At 43.9% G+C, this 21,395-nt stretch overlaps 1 protein-coding gene across 1 annotated transcript in view; it reads left to right on the top strand.

Annotated features, from left to right (window-relative positions):
• The window catches only part of TRIO (trio Rho guanine nucleotide exchange factor), a 796,191-nt gene that overhangs the window by 411,908 nt on the left and 362,888 nt on the right, over positions 1-21,395 (top strand). The window contains 2 exon segments of the mRNA XM_040431356.1: positions 3,188-3,277; positions 21,089-21,193. Of these exon segments, the coding sequence (XP_040287290.1) occupies positions 3,188-3,277; positions 21,089-21,193 (195 nt within the window).

Genomic DNA, 21,395 nt, shown 5'->3' with positions numbered 1-21,395 from the left:
AGGTCCAAATTGGTGGACCTGTTGCAGAGGTATCATTGAGGCAGGTGTCCTCCGATGGATCTACCATTGACAAATTGTTTCCTTCCTTTCCGAATAGACCCTCTTAGTATTTTCTCCCTAGGTGCACAAGTCACGTGAGCCCATCCCCTGGGAGCGTCCTATTGTGGCGGGGGGTTGGGTCAGTGACTGAACCCTTGTCGAGGTACCTAGATTGGTTACTGCGTCCTGTTTTATTCAGGTTTCCCATCGTATCTCGGTGACACCAACGACTTCCTCCTGGCCCCTTTGGCTCCAGTGCAGGAGGGTTGGAGTTTGGTGTCCCCTGGATGTGGTTAATCTTTACAAACCCGAATCCCCACAACGTGGAGGTGTAAACGCAGTTCTTGAACTTATTGAACATTTGGGGAAGGGACTGTCAGTTCAGTGAATTGTAGAAGAATCACTTTGTTCATTTTGGAAAACAATACGTTTCTCTTCAATGACCTGTGGTATATGGCAAATCTTTGGAACGCCATGGGTGACACCTGTCTCATGTACCTTTGCAAATATATTCCTGGCAGATTTGAAGATAGGTATATATTCTCAACATCTAACCCCTTCCTCTGTCACATACTCTGTTTTTGCGCTACGTGGATGATATCTTCATGGTGTGGTCGGTACACAGGAGCAGTGCGAGCATTTGTGGCACATCTTAACGACGCGAACGACATGAACATGATGTTCACCCTCAATTTTGGGGGGGGGCGACCATCAAGTTCTTGGACGTTCGTGTTGTTGTAGAAGATGGTGCCTTATATACCGAAGGGTATCGGCAAACCACTGCCACAAATACCCTGCTGCACCATGAGAGCTATCATCCACGTAGCGTAACCAAGCAGTCCCTTATGGACAGTTTATAAGACTTAGACGTATTAACAGTCAGGATACAATATTCCTGAGACGAGGCGGATGAACTGAGGAACAGATTGAACCAGCGCGGATATCCACCAGAGCAGTTAGATACAGCCCTAGAGAGGGCTAAAACCCACACACAGCAATTACTAATGAAACGCAGGAAAAGAAAAAGTGGGAGTGGGGACAGTGGTGTCAGAGAAGGACAGATTTGTGTTCGTGTTCAAGCATAGACCTATGGCAGACTATATAAAGAAAACAATATTAAATAACTGGGAAATCCTAAAGGCAGAGGATGATTTGGGTGAATTCACAGATCAAAACCCATATTAGCCTTTAAACGATGTCGCACGTTTAGGGACATTCTGGTGCGTAGCCGTTACAGCGAGCAAAAACCGCACGATTGGTTGTCACTCGGTAAGCCGGTTGGCAACCATCGCTGTGGTGACTGCTCCCTGTGGCGGATACATGTTTAGAGGCCGCCATTTTTTCTTTGGAGGTCTGGAACACTGTGTGCATCAATTTATCAATTGCAGAACGAACGCACGTAGTCTATGTGTTAATTTGTGTATGTGGATCCTTCTATATAGGAAAAAACCAAGAGATCCTTAATGGAGCGGGTACGAGAACATCGTAACTCAATTAAAACAGGCAAGGGACGTACTCGCCTAATTGAGCATGTACGGTGCCAACATGGGGGAGACGCAAATGTCTTGCGATTTGCGGGCCTAGAACATGTCCCCCCACCAGTTCAGGGAGGTGATAGACACCGCACCCTGCTCCAAAAGGAAGCTCGGTATATTATTAAAACGGATGCCACAGGTTGTTTAGGCTTAAACGAACGCAATGATTTGGCAGCATTCATTGAATAGGACGCTATATAAATATGATTCTCCTATGTATACACCTTAGATTATCTTTAGTCACTGTACGTATATTTATACGTTTTTGTATTTATATATTATTGCATTAACTTTTGCATCCCTTCCATTTATATTTATGTACCCTTCCATGTGTGTAGATACTATTCGCAGACTATGTGTCATTTTTTGTAACTATTGTTTCATTTGTGTCCAGTATTGTTTTTAAAACTTAAACTTGCACTAATGTATCAATGCACCTGTGTTTCAGGTGTGTGCAGGTGGTGTAGCCTCAAGGGTGTTTGAGTGATGGGTCAGCTGACCCTCCCCCATATGAGGCTATAACTAGCACACACTTGATTCCCAGAGTGGATCAAACAGCCGGAGGAAGCGGTCATTACCGCGAAACGGCCGTCACTGTGGATTGATACTCCATGTGAGTCTACCCCCGCAACATGCCCTGCAATAAAGAAGCGTGAACACGAATGGTGAGTGCGGCTTATCTTTGCATCTTGTTCTCTACATCAAAACTATGAATTGACACATGTGGAATTATATACATAACAAACAAGTGTGAAACAACTGAAAATATGTAATATTCTAAAGTAGCCACCTTTTGCTTTGATTACTGCTTTGCACACTCTTGGCATTCTCTTGATGAGCTTCAAGAGGTAGTCCCCTGAAATGGTCTTCCAACTGTCTTGAAGGAGTTCCCAGAGATGCTTAGCACTTGTTGGCCCTTTTGCCTTCACTCTGCGGTCCAGCTCACCCCAAACCATCTCGATTGGGTTCAGGTCCGGTGACTGTGGAGGCCAGGTCATCTGGCGCAGCACCCCATCACTCTCCTTCATGGTCAAATAGCCCTTACTTTCAAAGTTTTCCCAATTTTTCGGCTGACTGACCTTCATTATTCATTTAAAGTAATGATGGCCACTCGTTTTCTTTACTTAGCTGCTTTTTTCTTGCCATAATACAAATTCTAACAGTCTATTCAGTAGGACTATCAGCTGTGTATCTACCTGACTTCTCCTCAATGCTACTGATGGTCCCAACCCCACTTATAAGGCAAGAAATCCCACTTAATAAACCTGACAGGGCACACCTGTGAAGTGAAAACCATTTCAGGGGACTACCTCTTGAAGCTCATCAAGAGAATGCCAAGAGTGTGCAAAGCAGTAATCAAAGCAAAAGGTGGCTACTTTGAAGAACCTAGAATATGACATATTTTCAGTTGTTTCACACTTGTTTGTTATGTATATAATTCCACATGTGTTAATTCATAGTTTTGATGCCTTCAGTGTGAATCTACAATTTTCATAGTCATGAAAATAAAGAAACTCTTTGAATGAGAAGGTGTGTCCAAACTTTTGGTCTGTACTGTATATTTACAAATGTAATGAAACTAATGTAAATCCATGTCTGATGTTTCTTTGCAGGCTGATAAATTTCAGATGTATGTGTCTTACTGCAAAAATAAACCTGATTCCACACAACTCATCTTGGAGCAAGCAGGATCTTATTTTGATGTAAGTGCAACTATGTATTACTGTCAAATAATATTTCTCTCATAAAAATCTTATACTTGATTAGTTATTTATTTTTAAGGTATAAACGAGATCAAATAAAATGTTTAAATATTATAGTCAACCCTCATGTCTTTTGAATGTTCTTAAATGGGCAATCCAGCAGCAGTGGCTGTGCTCGCCCAATATAGGAAAGTGTTCAAGCGCGGCCATGGCTGATGGATTGCAGGGTGGTCATAACCCCTGGATACAAGCAGTTTATAATTGGGATGGAAAAATCAACTCAGGCCAGCAAAGGAGGCAATATGAACAGTCACAATACATTAGTAAGTGCCTTGTATTCACTTTGTCTACATGGTAAATGCAATTTGATGAAGTGAGACAATCTCTTTAACCCCTTAATGACCCGCGCCGTATATGTACGGCATTGGTGGGCGTGACTTAAGGACTAGCGCTGTACATGTACGGTGGGTTGATCGAGCTGCAGGGGCCCGGCAGTCACTGATAGCCGGACTCCTGCTTTATGCGCTGGCATCTGTGAAAACAATTAACATTAACCCTCACACTGCCGCAGTCAGTGCTGACCGCGGCAGTGTGAGGGATCCTTCCGGGTGCGGGGTGGCCATCGGGTCCCTGCGCTGCTGTGTCGGGCAACCAATGGCAGGGAAGGCAGCCCAAGTCAAAAGTCATATGCACCCGAAATCCAATATGCATCATTTCATCCCACAAAAAATGAGACCCTACCTACCTAATACAATCGCCCAAAAATAAAAAACTATGGCTCTCAGAATATGGAGACACTAAAAAATGATTTAAAAAAAAAAAAAAATGTTGTTATTGTGTAAAACTTAAATTAAAAAAAAGTATACATATTAGGTATTGCCATGTCCGTAATAACCGGCTGTATAAAAAATATCACATGACCTAAACCCTCAGGTGAACTCAATAAAAATAAATGAAAAGTGTGTCAAAAAAGCTATTTTTTTTTGTCACCTTACATCACAAAAAGTGTAATAACCAAGCGACCGAAAGTCATATGCACCCTAAAAAAGTACCAATCAAACCGTCAATCCTATACTCGAAAATAATGAGCACCTACATAAAGACAGTCGCCCAAAATAATAAAAAGACAATATGGCTTTCATAATATGGGGATTACCTGTAAAAATACCACATGATCTAACTTGTCAGATGAACATTGTAAATAACAAAAACTAAAATGGTGCCAAAACAGCTATTGTTTGTTATTTTGCCACACAAAAAGTGTAATATAGAGCAACCAAATATCCTATGTACCCTAAAATGGTACCTACAAAACTGCCACCTTATCCCGTAGTTTCCAAAATGTTAATTTATTGGGGAGTTTCTACTCTAGGGTGCATCAGGGGTCTTCAAATGTGACATGGCAACGTAAAATTATCCCAGTGAAATCTGCCCTCCAAAAGCCATACGGCATCTTTTCCTTCTGCGCCCTGCCGTTGCCCGTACAGCAGTTCAGCGACCACATATGGGGTGTTTCTGTAAACTACGGAATCACAGCACCATCAAAAGTGGGTGATAGTAAAACCTAAGACAATGTCACATTAAAAGAGCATACAGTGTAAACCCTGCACCATCTCGTACAATACAGTATAATCCCTGCACGATGCTGTGTATTATACAGTATAATCCCTACACCATGCCGTACAATATATAGTGTAGTTCATACACCATGCTATACAATGTACAGTATAACCCCTACACCATGCTGTGTAATATACAATTAGTAATCCCTGCACCATGCGGTACAGAATACATTATAATCCCTGCACTATTCTGTGTAATATACATTATAAGCCATACACCATACAGTAAAATATACAGTATAATCGTACACCATGCTGTACAGTATACATTATAATCCATACACCATGCCGTTCAATATATAACATTATATGTTATATAGTTATATGTTATACCCACAGTGTAGGTGACTATACAAGCTTAATGGCAAGCGATATATCTAAGCCTGCTGGTATATCTAAGCTAACCATCATACCTGTGTCTACAGCGCTCCTCCATTGGCAGGTGGCATTTAAACTAACCTTTACAACCTTTCCAATATATATCTATCTAAAAAGGCGGCTACGGACACATAGTGGCACAAAGGGCAATAATATACCAAGAGTAAAACCGTGACCATATACCATACTCTTTTAATGATTTATTTTTTATAATTTTGGTATGTGATTGTATATATTGTATTAGCTTTTAGATAATTTTATTGCGTTTATTAAATATATACCTATACTGTGAGCCAGCCACTTTTTGTATTGATACATTGTTTTTAGGCTTTATGGTAGAGCTTAGGCAGTGCTCCAGTGTATAGTACATATGAGATCTGGGGAGCGTCCCTATTGTTGACTATAAGATAGATAGATATGAGATAGATAGATAGATATACCTATATACAGCCTATACCTATGCACAGGCTACACCTATGTATAGTCTACACCGTGTAGACTGTATATAGGTGTAGACTGTATATAGGTGGAGGGCATGCTTCTGCAGAACACAAGGGGTTCAACCACCTGCAGGAGCACACCATCCCAGTGTTAGACTATCACTGGGATGGTGTGTTCCTGCCAGTGGTTTAACCCCTTGTGTTCTGCAGCAGCATTCCCTCCAGGTCTGTCCCCAGACTCCCCAGCATACTATGTAGCAGGCAGAGTCTAGCTTAGAAAGCGTCAAGTGTGGGCATTTTGCAAGCAGGCTGAGCGGGCACTGAGCGGACTTATTAAACTTGTGAGCGGGGGCACAATAATTGCTGCACGGCCGCTCACCCGCACAGCTTGGAGAGAACACTGCTGTAAACCCTTGCTTTGTTACTGTAAAAAATGGATTAAAATGGGAAATCTGCCAAAAAAGTGAAATTCTGAAATTTCATCCCATTTATGGGTGGTTTCTATTATGAAAGCCCCACAAAGTGACTCTAGACCTGAACTGTTCCTTAAAAAGTGGGTTTTGGAAATTTTCTGAAAAGTTTCAAGATTTGCTTCTAAACTTCTAAGCCTTCGAACGTCCCAAAAAAAGAAAATGGCATTTATAAAATGATCTACACATGAAGTAGACATATGGGAAATGTAAAGTAATAACTATTTTAGGAGGTATCACAACCTGTTTTAAAAGCAGAGAAATTAAAATTTTGAAAACTGTGAATTTTTCCAAATTTTTGTAAATTTTGTATTTTTTTATGAATAAAAATGAAATATTTTTAATCAAATTTACCGCTGACATGAAGTCCAATATGTGACGAGAAAACATTCTCAGAATGGCTTGGATAAGTAAAAGCGTTTTAAAGTTATCAGCACATAAAGTGACACATGTCAGATTTGCAAAAAATGGCCTGGTCCTTAAGGTGAAAAATGGCAGGGTCCTTAAGGGGTCTCTAAAATTGGCTTTATATTATATAAGCCCCTAAAAGTCACTTCAGAACTTAACTGGTTTTTAAAGTTGGTTTTTGAAATATTTTTGAAAAGTTGCTTCTAAAATTCCAAGCCTTCTAACATCCTAAAAAATATATTTACAAAATTATGCCAAATATTAACTACTTTACGAGGTATCTGTGGTAAAACAAACCACAGGGCTCACAAGGGAAAAAGCACCATATGGTTCTTGGAGGGCAGATCTTGCTGGACTGGTTTTTGTTCACTCTGTGACAATGCCCCCTAGGTCAGTGATGGATAACCTCCGGCACTCCAGCTGTGGTGAAACTACGATTCCCAGCCTGCTCTATTAATTTCTGTGGAGGCCTGAGAACAGCCAAGCAAGTGTATATCTTGGGAGTTGTAGTGTTACCACAGCTGGAGTGACGGAGGTTAGCCATCACAGCCCTAGGTGGTCACAAGCCGCTGTTTGGGCACACTGCAACATTCGGAAATAAGACCACCATGAGCATTTTGTGGCCCAGTCCGGTGAATTACACTAATTGTGCTGACAACTGTAGAGGTTCTGGGGTGAATTAATAAATGGAACCTGAGAAATGACCCCTTTTTGGAAGTTCCGCCCCTCAAAGTTTTTATTATGGGGTTGAGTGAGCATTTTGACGCCACAGGTGCTTTGCAGAAATTAATGTGCAGCGAGCCATGCAAAATGAAAATGGGAATTTTCCACAGATATGGCATTTCAGTGCCCAATATGTTGTCCCCAGTGTGTGCCATCTGAGAAATGCCACACCTCTACTGGTTACGGAAATGCCATAAATGTGGATCTAAGTTGCTGTTTGGGCACAGAAGGTAAACACTACCTTTTGGGTTTTGCGGCATAGATTTTGATGAATTGGCTTTGCAATGTTGCTTTCAAACAGCCTCTTTTTTTTCTAGCATTTTGTTTACATTAGTAAATGGCTTGATGGAGGGAAAGGGGTGCACTTTAACTTGAAACTTGTATTTTTTATTTATATAAATTTTTCGCAACTTAGAAAGAGGTTGTGCAGGCAGTATATATTGATGACCTATCCTCAGGATAGGTCATCAATATCCAATCAGCGGGGGTCTGACACAGCACCCCTGCTGATCTTCTCCACCATGCTCTAGTTGTCTCGGAAGAAGTCTCGACAGTGCAGTGTAATGACAAGTACTCGCTCGATTCACTTGAATGGAGCGAGTACTTGTAATTACACTGCGCCGCCTCTTCAAGGGAGGTGCGCAATGTTATGACGAGGAAGCAGTGCTCACATGGAGCACTGTCTCCCCTTCAGAGAACTGATTGACGGGGTACCGAGTGCGAGACCTTCCCCCATGATCAGATACGGATGACCTATCCTGTATACTTTTTTTTTTTTTACTATTTCTGTGCAATAATAGCAGATTTCATGGAAAAATGTTCTTATGTTGCCTCATTTCAAGAACCTTAACTCTTATTTCTTAGTCCCATTAGGGGACGTCACAATCTCCTGTAATGCTTTAAAATTCTTTGGTATACTAAGTATAATAGTCTTTAGTTTCTACAGGGAGTGCAGAATTATTAGGCAAGTTGTATTTTTGAGGATTAATTTTATTATTGAACAACAACCATGTTCTCAATGAACCCCAAAAAACTCATTAATATCAAAGCTGAATATTTTTGGAAGTAGTTTTTAGTTGTTTTTAGTTTTAGCTATTTTAGGGGGATATCTGTGTGTGCAGGTGACTATTACTGTACATAATTATTAGGCAACTTAACAAAAAACAAATATATACCCATTTCAATTATTTATTTTTACCAGTGAAACCAATATAACATCTCAACATTCACAAATATACATTTCTGACATTCAAAAACAAAACAAAAACAAATCAGTGACCAATATAGCCACCTTTCTTTGCAAGGACACTCAAAAGCCTGCCATCCATGGATTCTGTCAGTGTTTTGATCTGTTCACCATCAACATTGCGTGCAGCAGCAACCACAGCCTCCCAGACACTGTTCAGAGAGGTGTACTGTTTTCCCTCCTTCTAAATCTCACATTTGATGATGGACCACAGGTTCTCAATGGGGTTCAGATCAGGTGAACAAGGAGGCCATGTCATTAGATTTTCTTCTTTTATTACCCTTTCTTGCCAGCCACACTGTGGAGTACTTGGAAGCGTGTGATGGAGCATTGTCCTGCATGAAAATCATGTTTTTCTTGAAGGATGCAGACTTCTTCCTGTACCACTGCTTGAAGAAGGTGTCTTCCAGAAACTGGCAGTAGGACTGGGAGTTGAGCTTGACTCCATCCTCAACCCCGAAAAGGCCCCACTAGCTCATCTTTGATGATACCATCCCAAACCAGTACTCCACCTCCACCTTGCTGCGTCTGAGTCGGACTGGAGCTCTCTGCCCTTTACCAATCCAGCCACGGGCCCAACCATCTGGCCCATCAAGACTCACTCTCATTTCATCAGTCCATAAAACCTTAGAAAAATCAGTCTTGAGATATTTCTTGGCCCAGTCTTGACGTTTCAGCTTGTGTGTCTTGTTCAGTGGTGGTCGTCTTTCAGCCTTTCTTACCTTGGCCATGTCTCTGAGTATTGCACACCTTGTGCTTTTGGGCACTCCAGTGATGTTGCAGCTCTGAAATATGGCCAAACTGGTGGCAAGTGGCATCTTGGCAGCTGCAAGCTTGACTTTTCTCAGTTCATGGGGCAGTTATTTTGCGCCTTGGTTTTTCCACACGCTACTTGCGACCCCTGTTGCTATTTTGAATGAAACACTTGATTGTTCGATGATCACGCTTCAGAAGCTTTGCAATTTTAAGAGTGCTGCATCCCTCTGCAAGATATCTCACTATTTTTTGACTTTTCTGAGCCTGTCAAGTCCTTCTTTTGACCCATTTTGCAAAGGGAAAAGGAAGTTGCCTAATAATTATGTACACCTGATATAGGGTGTTGATGTCATTAGACCACACCCCTTCTCATTACAGAGATGCACATCACCTAATATGCTTAATTGGTAGTAGGCTTTCGAGCCTATACAGCTTGGAGTAAGACAACATGCATAAAGAGGATGATGTGGTCAAAATACTTATTTGCCTAATAATTCTGCGCACAGTGTAGTATAGACTATTAGACATATATAATCATGGCTGGCTTTTTTTTTTTTAGGACTGTAGCTGCCATGACAACCATAGACACCTGGCAATCATGGTAGGGCATCAATAGAGTGACAGAGGTAGCCCCCCTCATGCTGTGTAACCCCCTCGGTGCCATGTTGGCATCTAAAGTGTTAATCCATCAGAGCTGTTCTGTAACGTCCCTTCCCTTGGGTTCATATGGTCCAGCAGTGTCGGCACATATAATCTCAAGCAACCTTTTTGTAAATGGTGCTGAAGAGATAACAGGGTACTGTTATGTTTAAAGGGTATTTATACCTTTGAAAGAAAAACAAAGTTGTAGAAGCACTGCTTAGTGATTTGCCCCTTTGTCTTTCATTGACTCCGCTTGTTTTTTCGAGTGTGTGGATTAAGGATCACATAAGTTTTCTATGGATTTGTACTCTACACTTGAGAAAAGCCAACCACAGCAGATGAAAGCTGAACAAGCTTCTGCCCCTTCGTGTTGTGTTTATTTTATTTCCCCCCCCCCCCAAAGGTTATAGTACCCTTTAACCACCTCAGCTCCCCTAGCTTAAACACCCTTAATGACCAGGCCACTTTTTACACTTCTGCACTACACTACTTACACCGTTTATTGCTCGGTCATGCAACTTACCACCCAAATGAATTTTACCTCCTTTTCTTCTCACTAATAGAGCTTTCATTTGGTGGTATTTCATTGCTGCTGCCATTTTTACTTTTTTTGTTATTAATCGAAATTGAACAAAATTTTGGCAAAAAAAATGACATTTTTCACTTTCAGTTGTAAATTATTTTTTTTTTAAAAACGACATCCATATATAAATTCTTCTCTAAATTTATTGTTCTACATGTCTTTGATAAAAAAAATGTTTGGGTAAAAAAAAATGGTTTGGGTAAAAGTTATAGCGTTTACAAACTATGGTACAAAAATGTGAATTTCCGCTTTTTGAAGCAGCTCTGACTTTCTGAGCACCTGTCATGTTTCCTGAGGTTCTACAATGGCCAGACAGTACAAACACCCCACAAATAACCCCATTTCGGAAAGTAGACACCCTAAGGTATTCGCTGATGGACATAGTGAGTTCATAGAACTTTTTATTTTTTATTCACAAGTTAGCGGAAAATGATGATTTATTTTTATTTATTTTTTTTATTTTTTTTTATTACAAAGTCTTATATTCCACTAACTTGTGACGAAAAATAAAAACTTCCATGAACTCACTATGCCCATCACGAAATACCTTGGGGTGTCTTCTTTCCAAAATGGGGTCACTTGTGGGGTAGTTATACTGCCCTGGCATTCTAGGGGCCCTAATGTGTGGTAAGTAGTTTGAAATCAAAATGTGTAAAAAATGACCTGTGAAATCCTAAAGGTGCTCTTTGGAATTTGGGCCCCTTTGCCCACCTAGGCTGCAAAAAAGTGTCACACATCTGGTATCGCCGTACTCAGGAGAAGTTGGGCAATGTGTTTTGGGGTGTCATTTTACATATACCCATGCTGGGTGAGATAAATATCTCGGCAAAAGACAACTTTTCCCATTTTTTTTTTTATACAAAGTTGGCATTTGACCGAGATATTTCTTTCACCCAGCATGGGTATATGTAAAATGACATCCCAAAACACATTGCCCAACTTCTCCTGAGTACGGTGATACCACATGTGTGACACTTTTTTGCAGTCTAGGTGGGCAAAGGGGCCCACATTCCAAAGAGCACCTTTAGGATTTCACAGGTCATTTTTTACACATTTTGATTTCAAAATACTTCCCACACATTAGGGCCCCTAAATTGCCAGGGCAGTATAACTACCCCACAAGTGACCCCATTTTGGAAAGAAGACACCCCAAGGTATTCAATGAGGGGCATGGCGAGTTCATAGAATTTTTTATTTTTTGGCACAAGTTAGCGGAAATAGATTTTTTGTTTTTTTGTTTTTTCTCACAAAGTCTCCCTTTCCGCTAACTTGGGACAAAAATTTCAATCTTTCATGGACTCAATATGCCCCTCAGCGAATACCTTGGGGTGTCTACTTTCCGAAATGGGGTCACATGTGGGGTATTTATACTGCCCTGGCATTTTAGGAGCCCTAAAGCGTGTGAAGAAGTCTGGAATATAAATGTCTAAAAAATTTTATGCATTTGGATTCCGTGAGGGGTATGGTGAGTTCATGTGAGATTTTATTTTTTGACACAAGTTAGTGGAATATGAGACTTTGTAAGAAAAAAAACTAAAAAATAATAAAAAAAAACTATTTCCGCTAAGGCTACTTTCACACTAGCGTTTGACGGATCCGTTTGAAGGGCATTTCAAACGGATCCGTCAATAAACTGACTAAACGGAGCCAAACGGAAGCCATTCAGACGGATCCGTTTGTACGGATCCGTCTGTTTTACGGATCCGTTTGTCACGTTGGTTTCCGTTTTGTCATCCGTTTAGCGGATCCGTTTTGGAAGGAAAAGTATCTTTAGGTTCCATCTTCATGTATTCAGATCTATAGGGTTTTAATGCTCCTACATTTCTCCAGGGCTATCTTGTTGAAGTTCCAAAGCTGGTCCGGCTTTGATAATGGACCACACCTTTTGGACTCTTGTACATGACTACATGCACTTAAAGATGTATATTGTTCGTTAGCGGGCCATATGTCCCTGATCGTCATTGATCGTGCGTACAGGAGTACAGAGCATCATGATGCTGACCATGTTGTGCCGCAAACTGGGCTATTGTCCCGCACTCATATGATCTATTAGTGCAAGACTATATCCCCGCGGGCAGCTCAACTTGCACAGGATGATTGTACACTATGATGCTGTGTGCTCTCGTGCGCACGATCAATGCCACTACGGGACATATGGCCCGCTCACGGACCGTATGTCTCTTGGGGCATACAGTCCTGTGCAAGAGGCCTTAAAGGGGTTTTCTCATCTCATACAATGGGGGCATACCACTTTAAGATATACCTACATTGTCTTATAGGTGCGGGTCCCACGGCTGGTACCCTCACATATATTGAGAACGAAGCCAAGAAAGTAGATGAGGTCGCACTGCGCTGCCGCCCTCCATTCACTTCTATGTGAGAGGCGGGGATTAGCGCTTGGTGGTGGACATACCATGGGAAATGTGTCCTACAGCAACAGTGCTCCCCTCTCCGTTCTCGATATAGGTGCGGGTCCTACCAATGTTTACCCACACCTATCAGACAATGGGGACATATTCAAGTGAAATCCCCCCATTGTCTATGTGAATAACCCCTTTAAAAACTGTATGTCCCTTGCGTGTCCCTTGTGGTAATCACACTAGTTATATTAGCGTCATCGGGAAATCATTAAACGTTAAATTCACAATTTATTAATGAATTCCTGATGCTCATGGACCGTGACTCCCACAAGGGCTCATATGAAAGGGCACAAGATTGAACAATGAACAAGCATTTGCTTGTTCATGTGCCAATCATAGGGTCTACGATCAATAAAGAGCCAAAAGATAGCTCAATATTGATGGTCAGGTTTTAATGGATCTTACGACATTGGCACTAATGCTGTTTTGATATAAAAACTACCAAGGGTGTTATAATAAACGCACAGTAGTGAGACTAGGGTAGTTTTATTTCAACACAGCTATAGTGCCGAGGTTCCTGTACAGGACAATAAAACACAGACACAGTGCAGTAAAGTATAAACATTTTTTTATTTTTTTTACAGAAAATAAATAAAATAAATATAACCAAAAATTATATTTACAATTGTTCATAACGGTGAGGGGAGGTGGACTGTCGTGGGGTTGATGGTCGGGGGCTGGCAATGGTAGCCCCCCTGTCCTGGCGATCCACTGAGGTAAAACTACGGGCCACAGGAAAGGATTGCAGGGCGTAATTGCGGGGTGTGGAGAAAGGAAGGTCTGAGGAGGAGGAGCCCGAGCATGTGTAGAGGTGGAGGGAGTTTGAAAAAGAAGTAGGAGGAAAATACGGGGCAGGAGAAAGAAAAGAAGCAGAAGGAAACACATGCTCGGGGGGGTGGGAAGGGAGGAAGGTTGGCAGGGGGTACTGGCCACTCGTGTGGGATGGGGGTAGGTGTGGGATGGGGGGTAGGTGTGGGATGGGGGGTAGGTGGGGGTGGTGGTTGGGGGCGGTGCATGATTTCCCATGACCCGTTCTCTAGCATGATCTTGTACTCATGCAACTGCTCGGGCGTCATTGAGTCCATCAAACTGATCATGCTTAGCCCATAATGGTAGTTTGGGCTGCGTTGAAACGCCGACTCCGCCCCCTCCCAGCGGCGAATCAAGTCAGCACCAAACTCCATCTGATGTTGGGCAAAACCTTCTAGAGCGTCGGAAACGACCTCTACAAGGTTTGCATAATCAGCTCGATTTGGCCTACCGGATCTCTGCCTGCTCACAGGGCTCTCAAATTTTGACGAAAACCTAAGAGCCCTCTGTTGAGCGGAGGGACCCGGTAGGGGACTCGGATTATCCTGAGCCGTGCATGAGGGACAGGAGGGCTGGCGCTGGCGATCCGTTCCGGTTCCGCCTCAGGAGGTTGGTCAGGCTCCCGAGTGCTGCTGGCCCTTCTGTAGAAAAAAAAAAAATGAAAGTTAGGAATTGTTCTCTAAATAAAACATCCATGTTCTATGCCAGTGTTTCCCAACCAGTGTGCCTCCAGCTGTTGCAAAACTACAACTCCCAGCATGCCGGACAGCCTTTGGCTGTGCGGGCATGCTGGGAGTTGTAGTTTTGCAACAGCTGGAGGCACACTGGTTGGGAAAACACTGTTCTATGCTATGTCTACCGTATACCATAGGGGGCTGGCCAAAACAGGGAAGCTAAAACGCTCTGCTGTCTCAGACAGCCCCTTAAATTCAGACGGAGAGAACAGTTGTCCATCTGACTGTGGGGGGCTGGCCAAACAGGGAAGCCAAACGCCTCGCTGTCTCAGACAGCCCCTTAAATTCAGACGGAGAGAACAGTTGTCCATCTGACTGTGGGGGGCTGGCCAAAACAGGGGAGCCAAACGCTACCCTGTCTCAGACAGCCCCTTACAGTCAGACGGAGAGAGACAGTTGTCCATCTGACTGTGGGGGGCTGGCCAAACAGGAGAGCCAAACGCTACCCTGTCTCAGACAGCCCCTCACAGTCAGACGGAGAGAACAGTTGTCCATCTGACTGTGGGGGGCTGGCCAAAACAGGAGAGCCAAACGCTACCCTGTCTCAGACAGCCCCTTACAGTCAGACGGAGAGAACAGTTGTCCATCTGACTGTGGGGGGGGCTGGCCAAAACAGGGGAGCCAAACGCTCCGCTGTCTCAGACAGCCCCTTTACAATTTATTTTTTGAACAGTTGTTATAAATATTTACCTTTTCGGTGCCATTGCCCTTCGTAGGAACCCAGGGCCGCCGTATGGATGTAGGTGGCCCCTGAGGTTCCTCCGGAGCCACTCGGGGCCTGAACCTCCTTGTTGTAATCCCTCCTGAAGCGGTCCCGGATAGATCGCCAACACGCGTTGTAACCAGTTTGACTATCGAAAAAAACAATAAAAACCTAAAATCAGCATGATGAAGAAAAGAACAATATTTTAAAGTATTAAAATACATATTGTTTTACTTACCAATATTTCTCCTGAGCCGCCGCATCTAGATCCCCCCAGGTCTCAAAACTGAAGCAGAGATGTCCCCTCCAGAGCCGCTGGGTAGACGATGATCGGCGTGGTGGCGGTCGGAGTGGCTCCCATAATGCTGGACGCGCCTCCACCAGTCGGAGAGGAGCAGGTTATCTATGCTCGGAACCCCGAACTCCTCATCTTCCCCTGGTGGAGCCTACGGAACCTGAAAAAAGGAAATACAAAATTTCATGTAAATCCTAATACAAAATGCTAATTAAAACTACTTAATTCAATACTTACACGTCTACGACCGCCACGCTCATTCCCGCGGACTCTGGAGGCGACTGGGGGATCCTCGCTGGCGGCTCTAGGTGCAGATTGCTAAAAACAAATATTTTTTTTTTTAGAAGACTGTACTTAAAAAAAAATATAAAATTACGATATCTATATATATATATATATATATACTTACTTCTTGACAGCCCCGGTCCGGGCTTGGTCCACCTCCCCTGGACGCTGGCGATTCGGCAGGTGAGCTGGCCATTGCTGGAGAGCCCTCCGCAGATGATGATGATGAAATCTATAATAAGAGCACATACTGATTAATGCAAGGAATCAAACAGTAAAAACTCCAAGTGTTAATTATATACTTACCGGCCACTGAATACGGCGGCGGCGCCTTCTGGGTGGGTCACTCCAGTCTATGGATGTCTTCTTTGATGACATCTGTACGCAACAGAATACCAGACAAAATGCAGATACGTTAAAGGAAACTTGTAGAGCACTATTTCTCATATATCAACAATTTTTGTTTTTTAATTACTTACTTTTAAAAATATAGGTCTGGGCTTGCCCACCGCAGATAATTTTTTTTTTTTTTCTTTTTTGGGAACGACCCTAATAATAAAATGATACAAAAAAATGAATCCGACAGGAAGCCATGATCCCCCCCCCCAACTGCCATAAACACCCCCAGAGACAGCAGCACCCCACAATGACATCAGGCCCCCCAGTTCCAAACAACCTTCCCCACAATGCCCTCAGCCCCCCCAATGCCAGCAGCTCCACAGTTCAGCCACACACACTGCCGCAATGTCAGAAGCTCCGCACAGTTCCAGCCACATACACCGCCGCAATGTCAGAAGCACCGCACAGTTCCAGCCACAAACACACGCCGCAATGTCAGAAGCACCGCACAGTTCCAGCCACAAAACACCGCCGCAATGTCAGAAGCACCGCACGTTCCAGCCACAAACACTGCCGCAATGTCAGAAGCACCGCACAGTTCCAGCCACAAACACCGCCGCAATGTCAGAAGCACCGCACAGTTCCAGCCACAAACACCGCCGCAATGTCAGAAGCACCGCACAGTTCCAGCCACAAACACTGCCGCAATGTCAGAAGCACCGCACAGTTCCAGCCACAAACACCGCCGCAATGTCAGAAGCACCGCACAGTTCCAGCCACAAACACTGCCGCAATGTCAGAAGCACCGCACAGTTCCAGCCACAAACACCGCCGCAATGTCAGAAGCACCGCACAGTTCCAGCCACAAACACCGCCGCAATGTCAGAAGCACCGCACAGTTCCAGCCACAAACACCGCCGCAATGTCAGAAGCACCGCACAGTTCCAGCCACAAACACCGCCGCAATGTCAGAAGCACCGCACAGTTCCAGCCACAAACACTGCCGCAATGTCAGAAGCACCGCACAGTTCCAGCCACAAACACCGCCGCAATGTCAGAAGCACCGCACAGTTCCAGCCACAAACACTGCCGCAATGTCAGAAGCACCGCACAGTTCCAGCCACACACATCATACCATTGCCAGCAGACCCCCCCCAGTTCCAGCCACACAGCCCCCCCCCCCCAGTGACAGAAGCCCCAGTGACAGAAGCCCCCCCATAAAGGCAGCCCACACCACCAGTGCCAGCGGCTCCCACAGTTCCAGACACACACCCCTTACCAAGTGCCAGCAGCCCCCCCACCATAGAAATAGAGAGATAGATAGATAGATAGTAAAAAAAGAAAGATAGACAAACAGACAAAACTTCATACTTACCAGTCTCACCAAGTCGATAATCCAAAATGGCCGACGATGAGGGGGAGGGACAGGAAGTTACTGGGCATGCGCAGAGACGTGAACGTTTTCGAACGGATCCGTGTCAAAGCGGAGCCAGGACAGACGGATCCGTCTCCATTGACTTCCATTGTAAGTCTGAACGGATCCGCACGCCTCCGCACGGCCAGGCGGACATCAAAACGCTGCAAGCTGCGTTCGGGTGTCCGCCTGCTGAGCGGAACGGAGGCTGAACGCTGCCAGACTGATGCATTCTGAGCGGATCCTTATCCACTCAGAATGCATTGGGACAGTACGGATCCGTTCGGGGCCGCTCGTGAGCCCCTTCAAACGGAGCGCTCGAGCGGACACCCGAACGCTAGTGTGAAAGTAGCCTAACTTGGGCCAAAAAAATGTCTGAATGGAGCCTTACAGGGGGGTGATCAATGACAGGGGGGTGATCAGGGAGTCTATATGGGGTGATCACCTCCCTATCATTGATCACCCCCCTGTAAGGCTCCATTCAGACGTCCGTATGTGTTTTGCGGATCCGATCCATTTATCCGTGCATCCGTAAAAAACATACGGACGTCTGAATGGAGCCTTACAGGGGTAATCAGATGGGTCCTACTCTAACATGCCTCTCCTGGGCTTACAGCCTACAATCTGGGCAAAGTAGTACCAAGCTGCATCCTACGCATGCCTCTCCAGGCTGTGAGCCTGCAGTAATGGGCTGGTAGAATGCAGCTGTAAAAGCTATCTGATTTAAAAGCACATGGTAAATGGGCTGGTGGGTGCACGGTTCAATCTCACCACCAGGGGGAGCCACTCCCCTAGTGGCAGTGACAATGGGAAAAAATAAACGAACCAGCACCTCCACAATAAGTGAATATGAGAACGCAGGTGCACGCTACCTTGGCTAAAACACACTTGATTAGTAGAACTACAGTAACAGCACTCCGCTAGTCAATTGCACAAAGATATAAGCAAAACACTGAAAAAAATAACTGCTTGGTGGCCATACTTACTGCAAATGCAGCTAGAAGCTCTTTGCGAATATAATTGATTATATAGATTGTAGCTGTAAGCCCAGGAGAGGCATGTTAGAGTAGGACCCATCTGATTAGAAGCGACCTTGACGACGGTAGATGGGCCCGAAATATTTTTGATCAATTTATATTCGCAAAGAGCTTCTAGCTGCATTTGCAGTAAGTATGGCCACCAAGCAGTTATTTTTTCAGTGTTTGCTTATATCTTTGTGCAATTGACTAGCGGAGTGCTGTTACCTGTAGTTCTACTAATCCAGGAGTCTATATGGGGTGATCACCCCCCTGTCATTGATCACCCCCCTGTAAGGCTCCATTCAGACGTCCGTATGTGTTTTGCGGATCCGATCCATGAATCCGTGCATCCGTAAAAAACATACGGACGTCTGAATGGAGCCTTACAGGGGTGTGATCAATGACAGGGGGGTGATCAGGGAGTCTATATGGGGTGATCACCCCCCTGTAAGGCTCCAGTCAGACGTCTGTATGTGTTTTGCGGATCTGACCCATGTATCCGTGGATCCGTAAAAAACATACGGACATCTGATGAGCCTTACAGGGGGTGATCAATGTCAGGGGGTGGTATAAGGGAGTCTATATGGGTGATCACCCCCGTCATTGATCACCCCCCTGTAAGGCTCCATTTAGACGTCGTTATGTGTTTTGCGGATCCGATCCATGTATCCGTGGATCCGTAAAAAACATACGGACGTCTGAATGGAGCCTTACAGGGGGGTGATCAATGACAGGGGGGTGATCAGGGAGTCTATATGGGTTAATAAGGGGTTAATAAGTGACAGGGGGGGTGTAGTGTAGTGGTGTTTGGTGCTACTTATTACTGAGCTGCCTGTGTCCTCTGGTGGTCGATCCAAGCAAAAGGGACCACCAGAGGACCAGGTAGCAGGTATATTAGACGCTGTTATCAAAACAGTAGCTCTAATATACCTGTTAGGGGTTAAAAAAAATCGCATCTCCAGCCTGCCAGCGAACGATCGCCGCTGGCAGGCTTGAGATCCACTCGCTTACCTTCCGATCCTGTGAACGCGCGCCCTGTGTGCGCTCGTTCACAGGAAATCTTGCGTCTCACGAGAGGACGCGTATATGTGTCCAGTAGGAATGAATCGACCGGTTCGGAGGCGGTTAAAGTTGTTTAGTAGTCGCTGAGTGATTAAAATTGTTCCAACTCCAGGTGCCAGAGAATCTGGAACAATCTCTGTGCGTAAGGGTCAAGGCCGTAAAAACCATACTGGATGCCCGTGATCTCGGCCCTTAAACGACACTGCACCACAAACAGGAATGCTACTGTAAAGAAATCACAGAATGGGCTCAGGAATACTTCCAGAAACCATTGTCAGTGAACACAATCCACCGTGCCATCCGCCGTTGCCAGCTGAAAACTCTACAGTGCAAAGAAGAAGCCATTTCTAAGCAAGATCACAAGCTCAGGCGTTTTTCACTGGGCCAGGGATCATTTAAAATGAGGTGTGGCTAAATGGAAGACTGTTCTGTGGTCAGACGAGTCACGATTCGAAGTTCTTTTTGGAAATCTGGGACGCCATGTCATCCGGACAAAGAGGACAAGGGACAACCCAAGTTGTTTATCAACGCTCAGTCAGAAGCCTGCATCTCTGATGGTATGGGGTTGCATGATGCCTGTGGCATGGGCAGCTTGCATGTCTGGAAAGGCACCATCAATGCAGAAAAATATATTCAGGTTCTAGAACAACATATGCTCCATCCAGACGTCATCTCTTTCAGGAAGACCCTGCATTTTTCAACAAGATAATGCCAGACCACATTCTGCATCAATCACAACTATCATGGCTGTGTAGGAGAAGGATCCGGATACTGAAATGGCCAGTCTGCAGTGCAGATCTTTTCACCTATAGAGAACATTTGGCGCATCATAAAGAGGAAGGTGCAACAAAGAAGGCCCAAGACGATTGAAACAGTTAGAGCCTGTATTAGACAAGAATGGGAGAGCATTCCTATTTCTAAACTTGAGAAACTGGTCTCCTCGTCCCCAGACGTCTGTTGAGTGTTGTAAGAAGAAGGGGAGATGCCACACAGTGGTGAAAATGGCCTTGTTCCAACTTTTTGGGGATTTGTTGACACCATGAAATTCTGATTCAACATATTTTTCCCTTAAAATGGGTACATTTTCTCAGTTTAAACTTTTGTTCCGTGATTTATGTTCTATTCTGAATAAAATATTAGAAGTTGGCACCTCCACATCATGCATTCAGTTTTTATTCACGATTTGTTTAGTGTCCAACTTTTTTGGAATCGGTTTGTAAGTGTATCCTCCCCGCACTGCCTGGCTGCTGCCCCGACCTGGGCCAAGCAAGCCACTATGGTGGTAATTATGCTCCTGAAACCCTAATTTAGTGTAGACATTATTTAAGTAGTTGAAAAATTTCATAACTGAGAACTAAGTGCCCTTCATATACACAATTTTTTTTTTTTGCAACTGTCTTTTTTATTAATTTTTTTTCCATTTTCTCCCTTAATTGCGTTTTTTTTTTTTTATATTTCACAGGAAATTCAGCAGCGTCATGAATTGGCAAACTCAATTTCTTCTTATCTTATCAAACCAGTGCAACGGATAACAAAATATCAGCTTTCTGTTAAAGGCAGTTTTTCTGTCTCTTATTTTATTTGTTTTGACATACCTGTGTGTATTTTTTCAACCATTTTTTATTCGTTAATTGCATCTAAAATTACTGTGAAACAGACTAGATTAAAAATATTCTACATACTCCTGTGCACAGCTGCCAAAATGATTTCACATTACAAGAAAACCACGTTTGTAGTCTGGTTCTACAATCAGTGTTACTCCACTTTCT

This window comes from Bufo bufo, chromosome 5 (genome assembly GCF_905171765.1).
Source record: "Bufo bufo chromosome 5, aBufBuf1.1, whole genome shotgun sequence".
NCBI lineage: Eukaryota > Metazoa > Chordata > Amphibia > Anura > Bufonidae > Bufo > Bufo bufo.
Note: the sequence above shows the minus strand (reverse complement) of the source record. Positions and strands in the feature narration are given on the sequence as shown.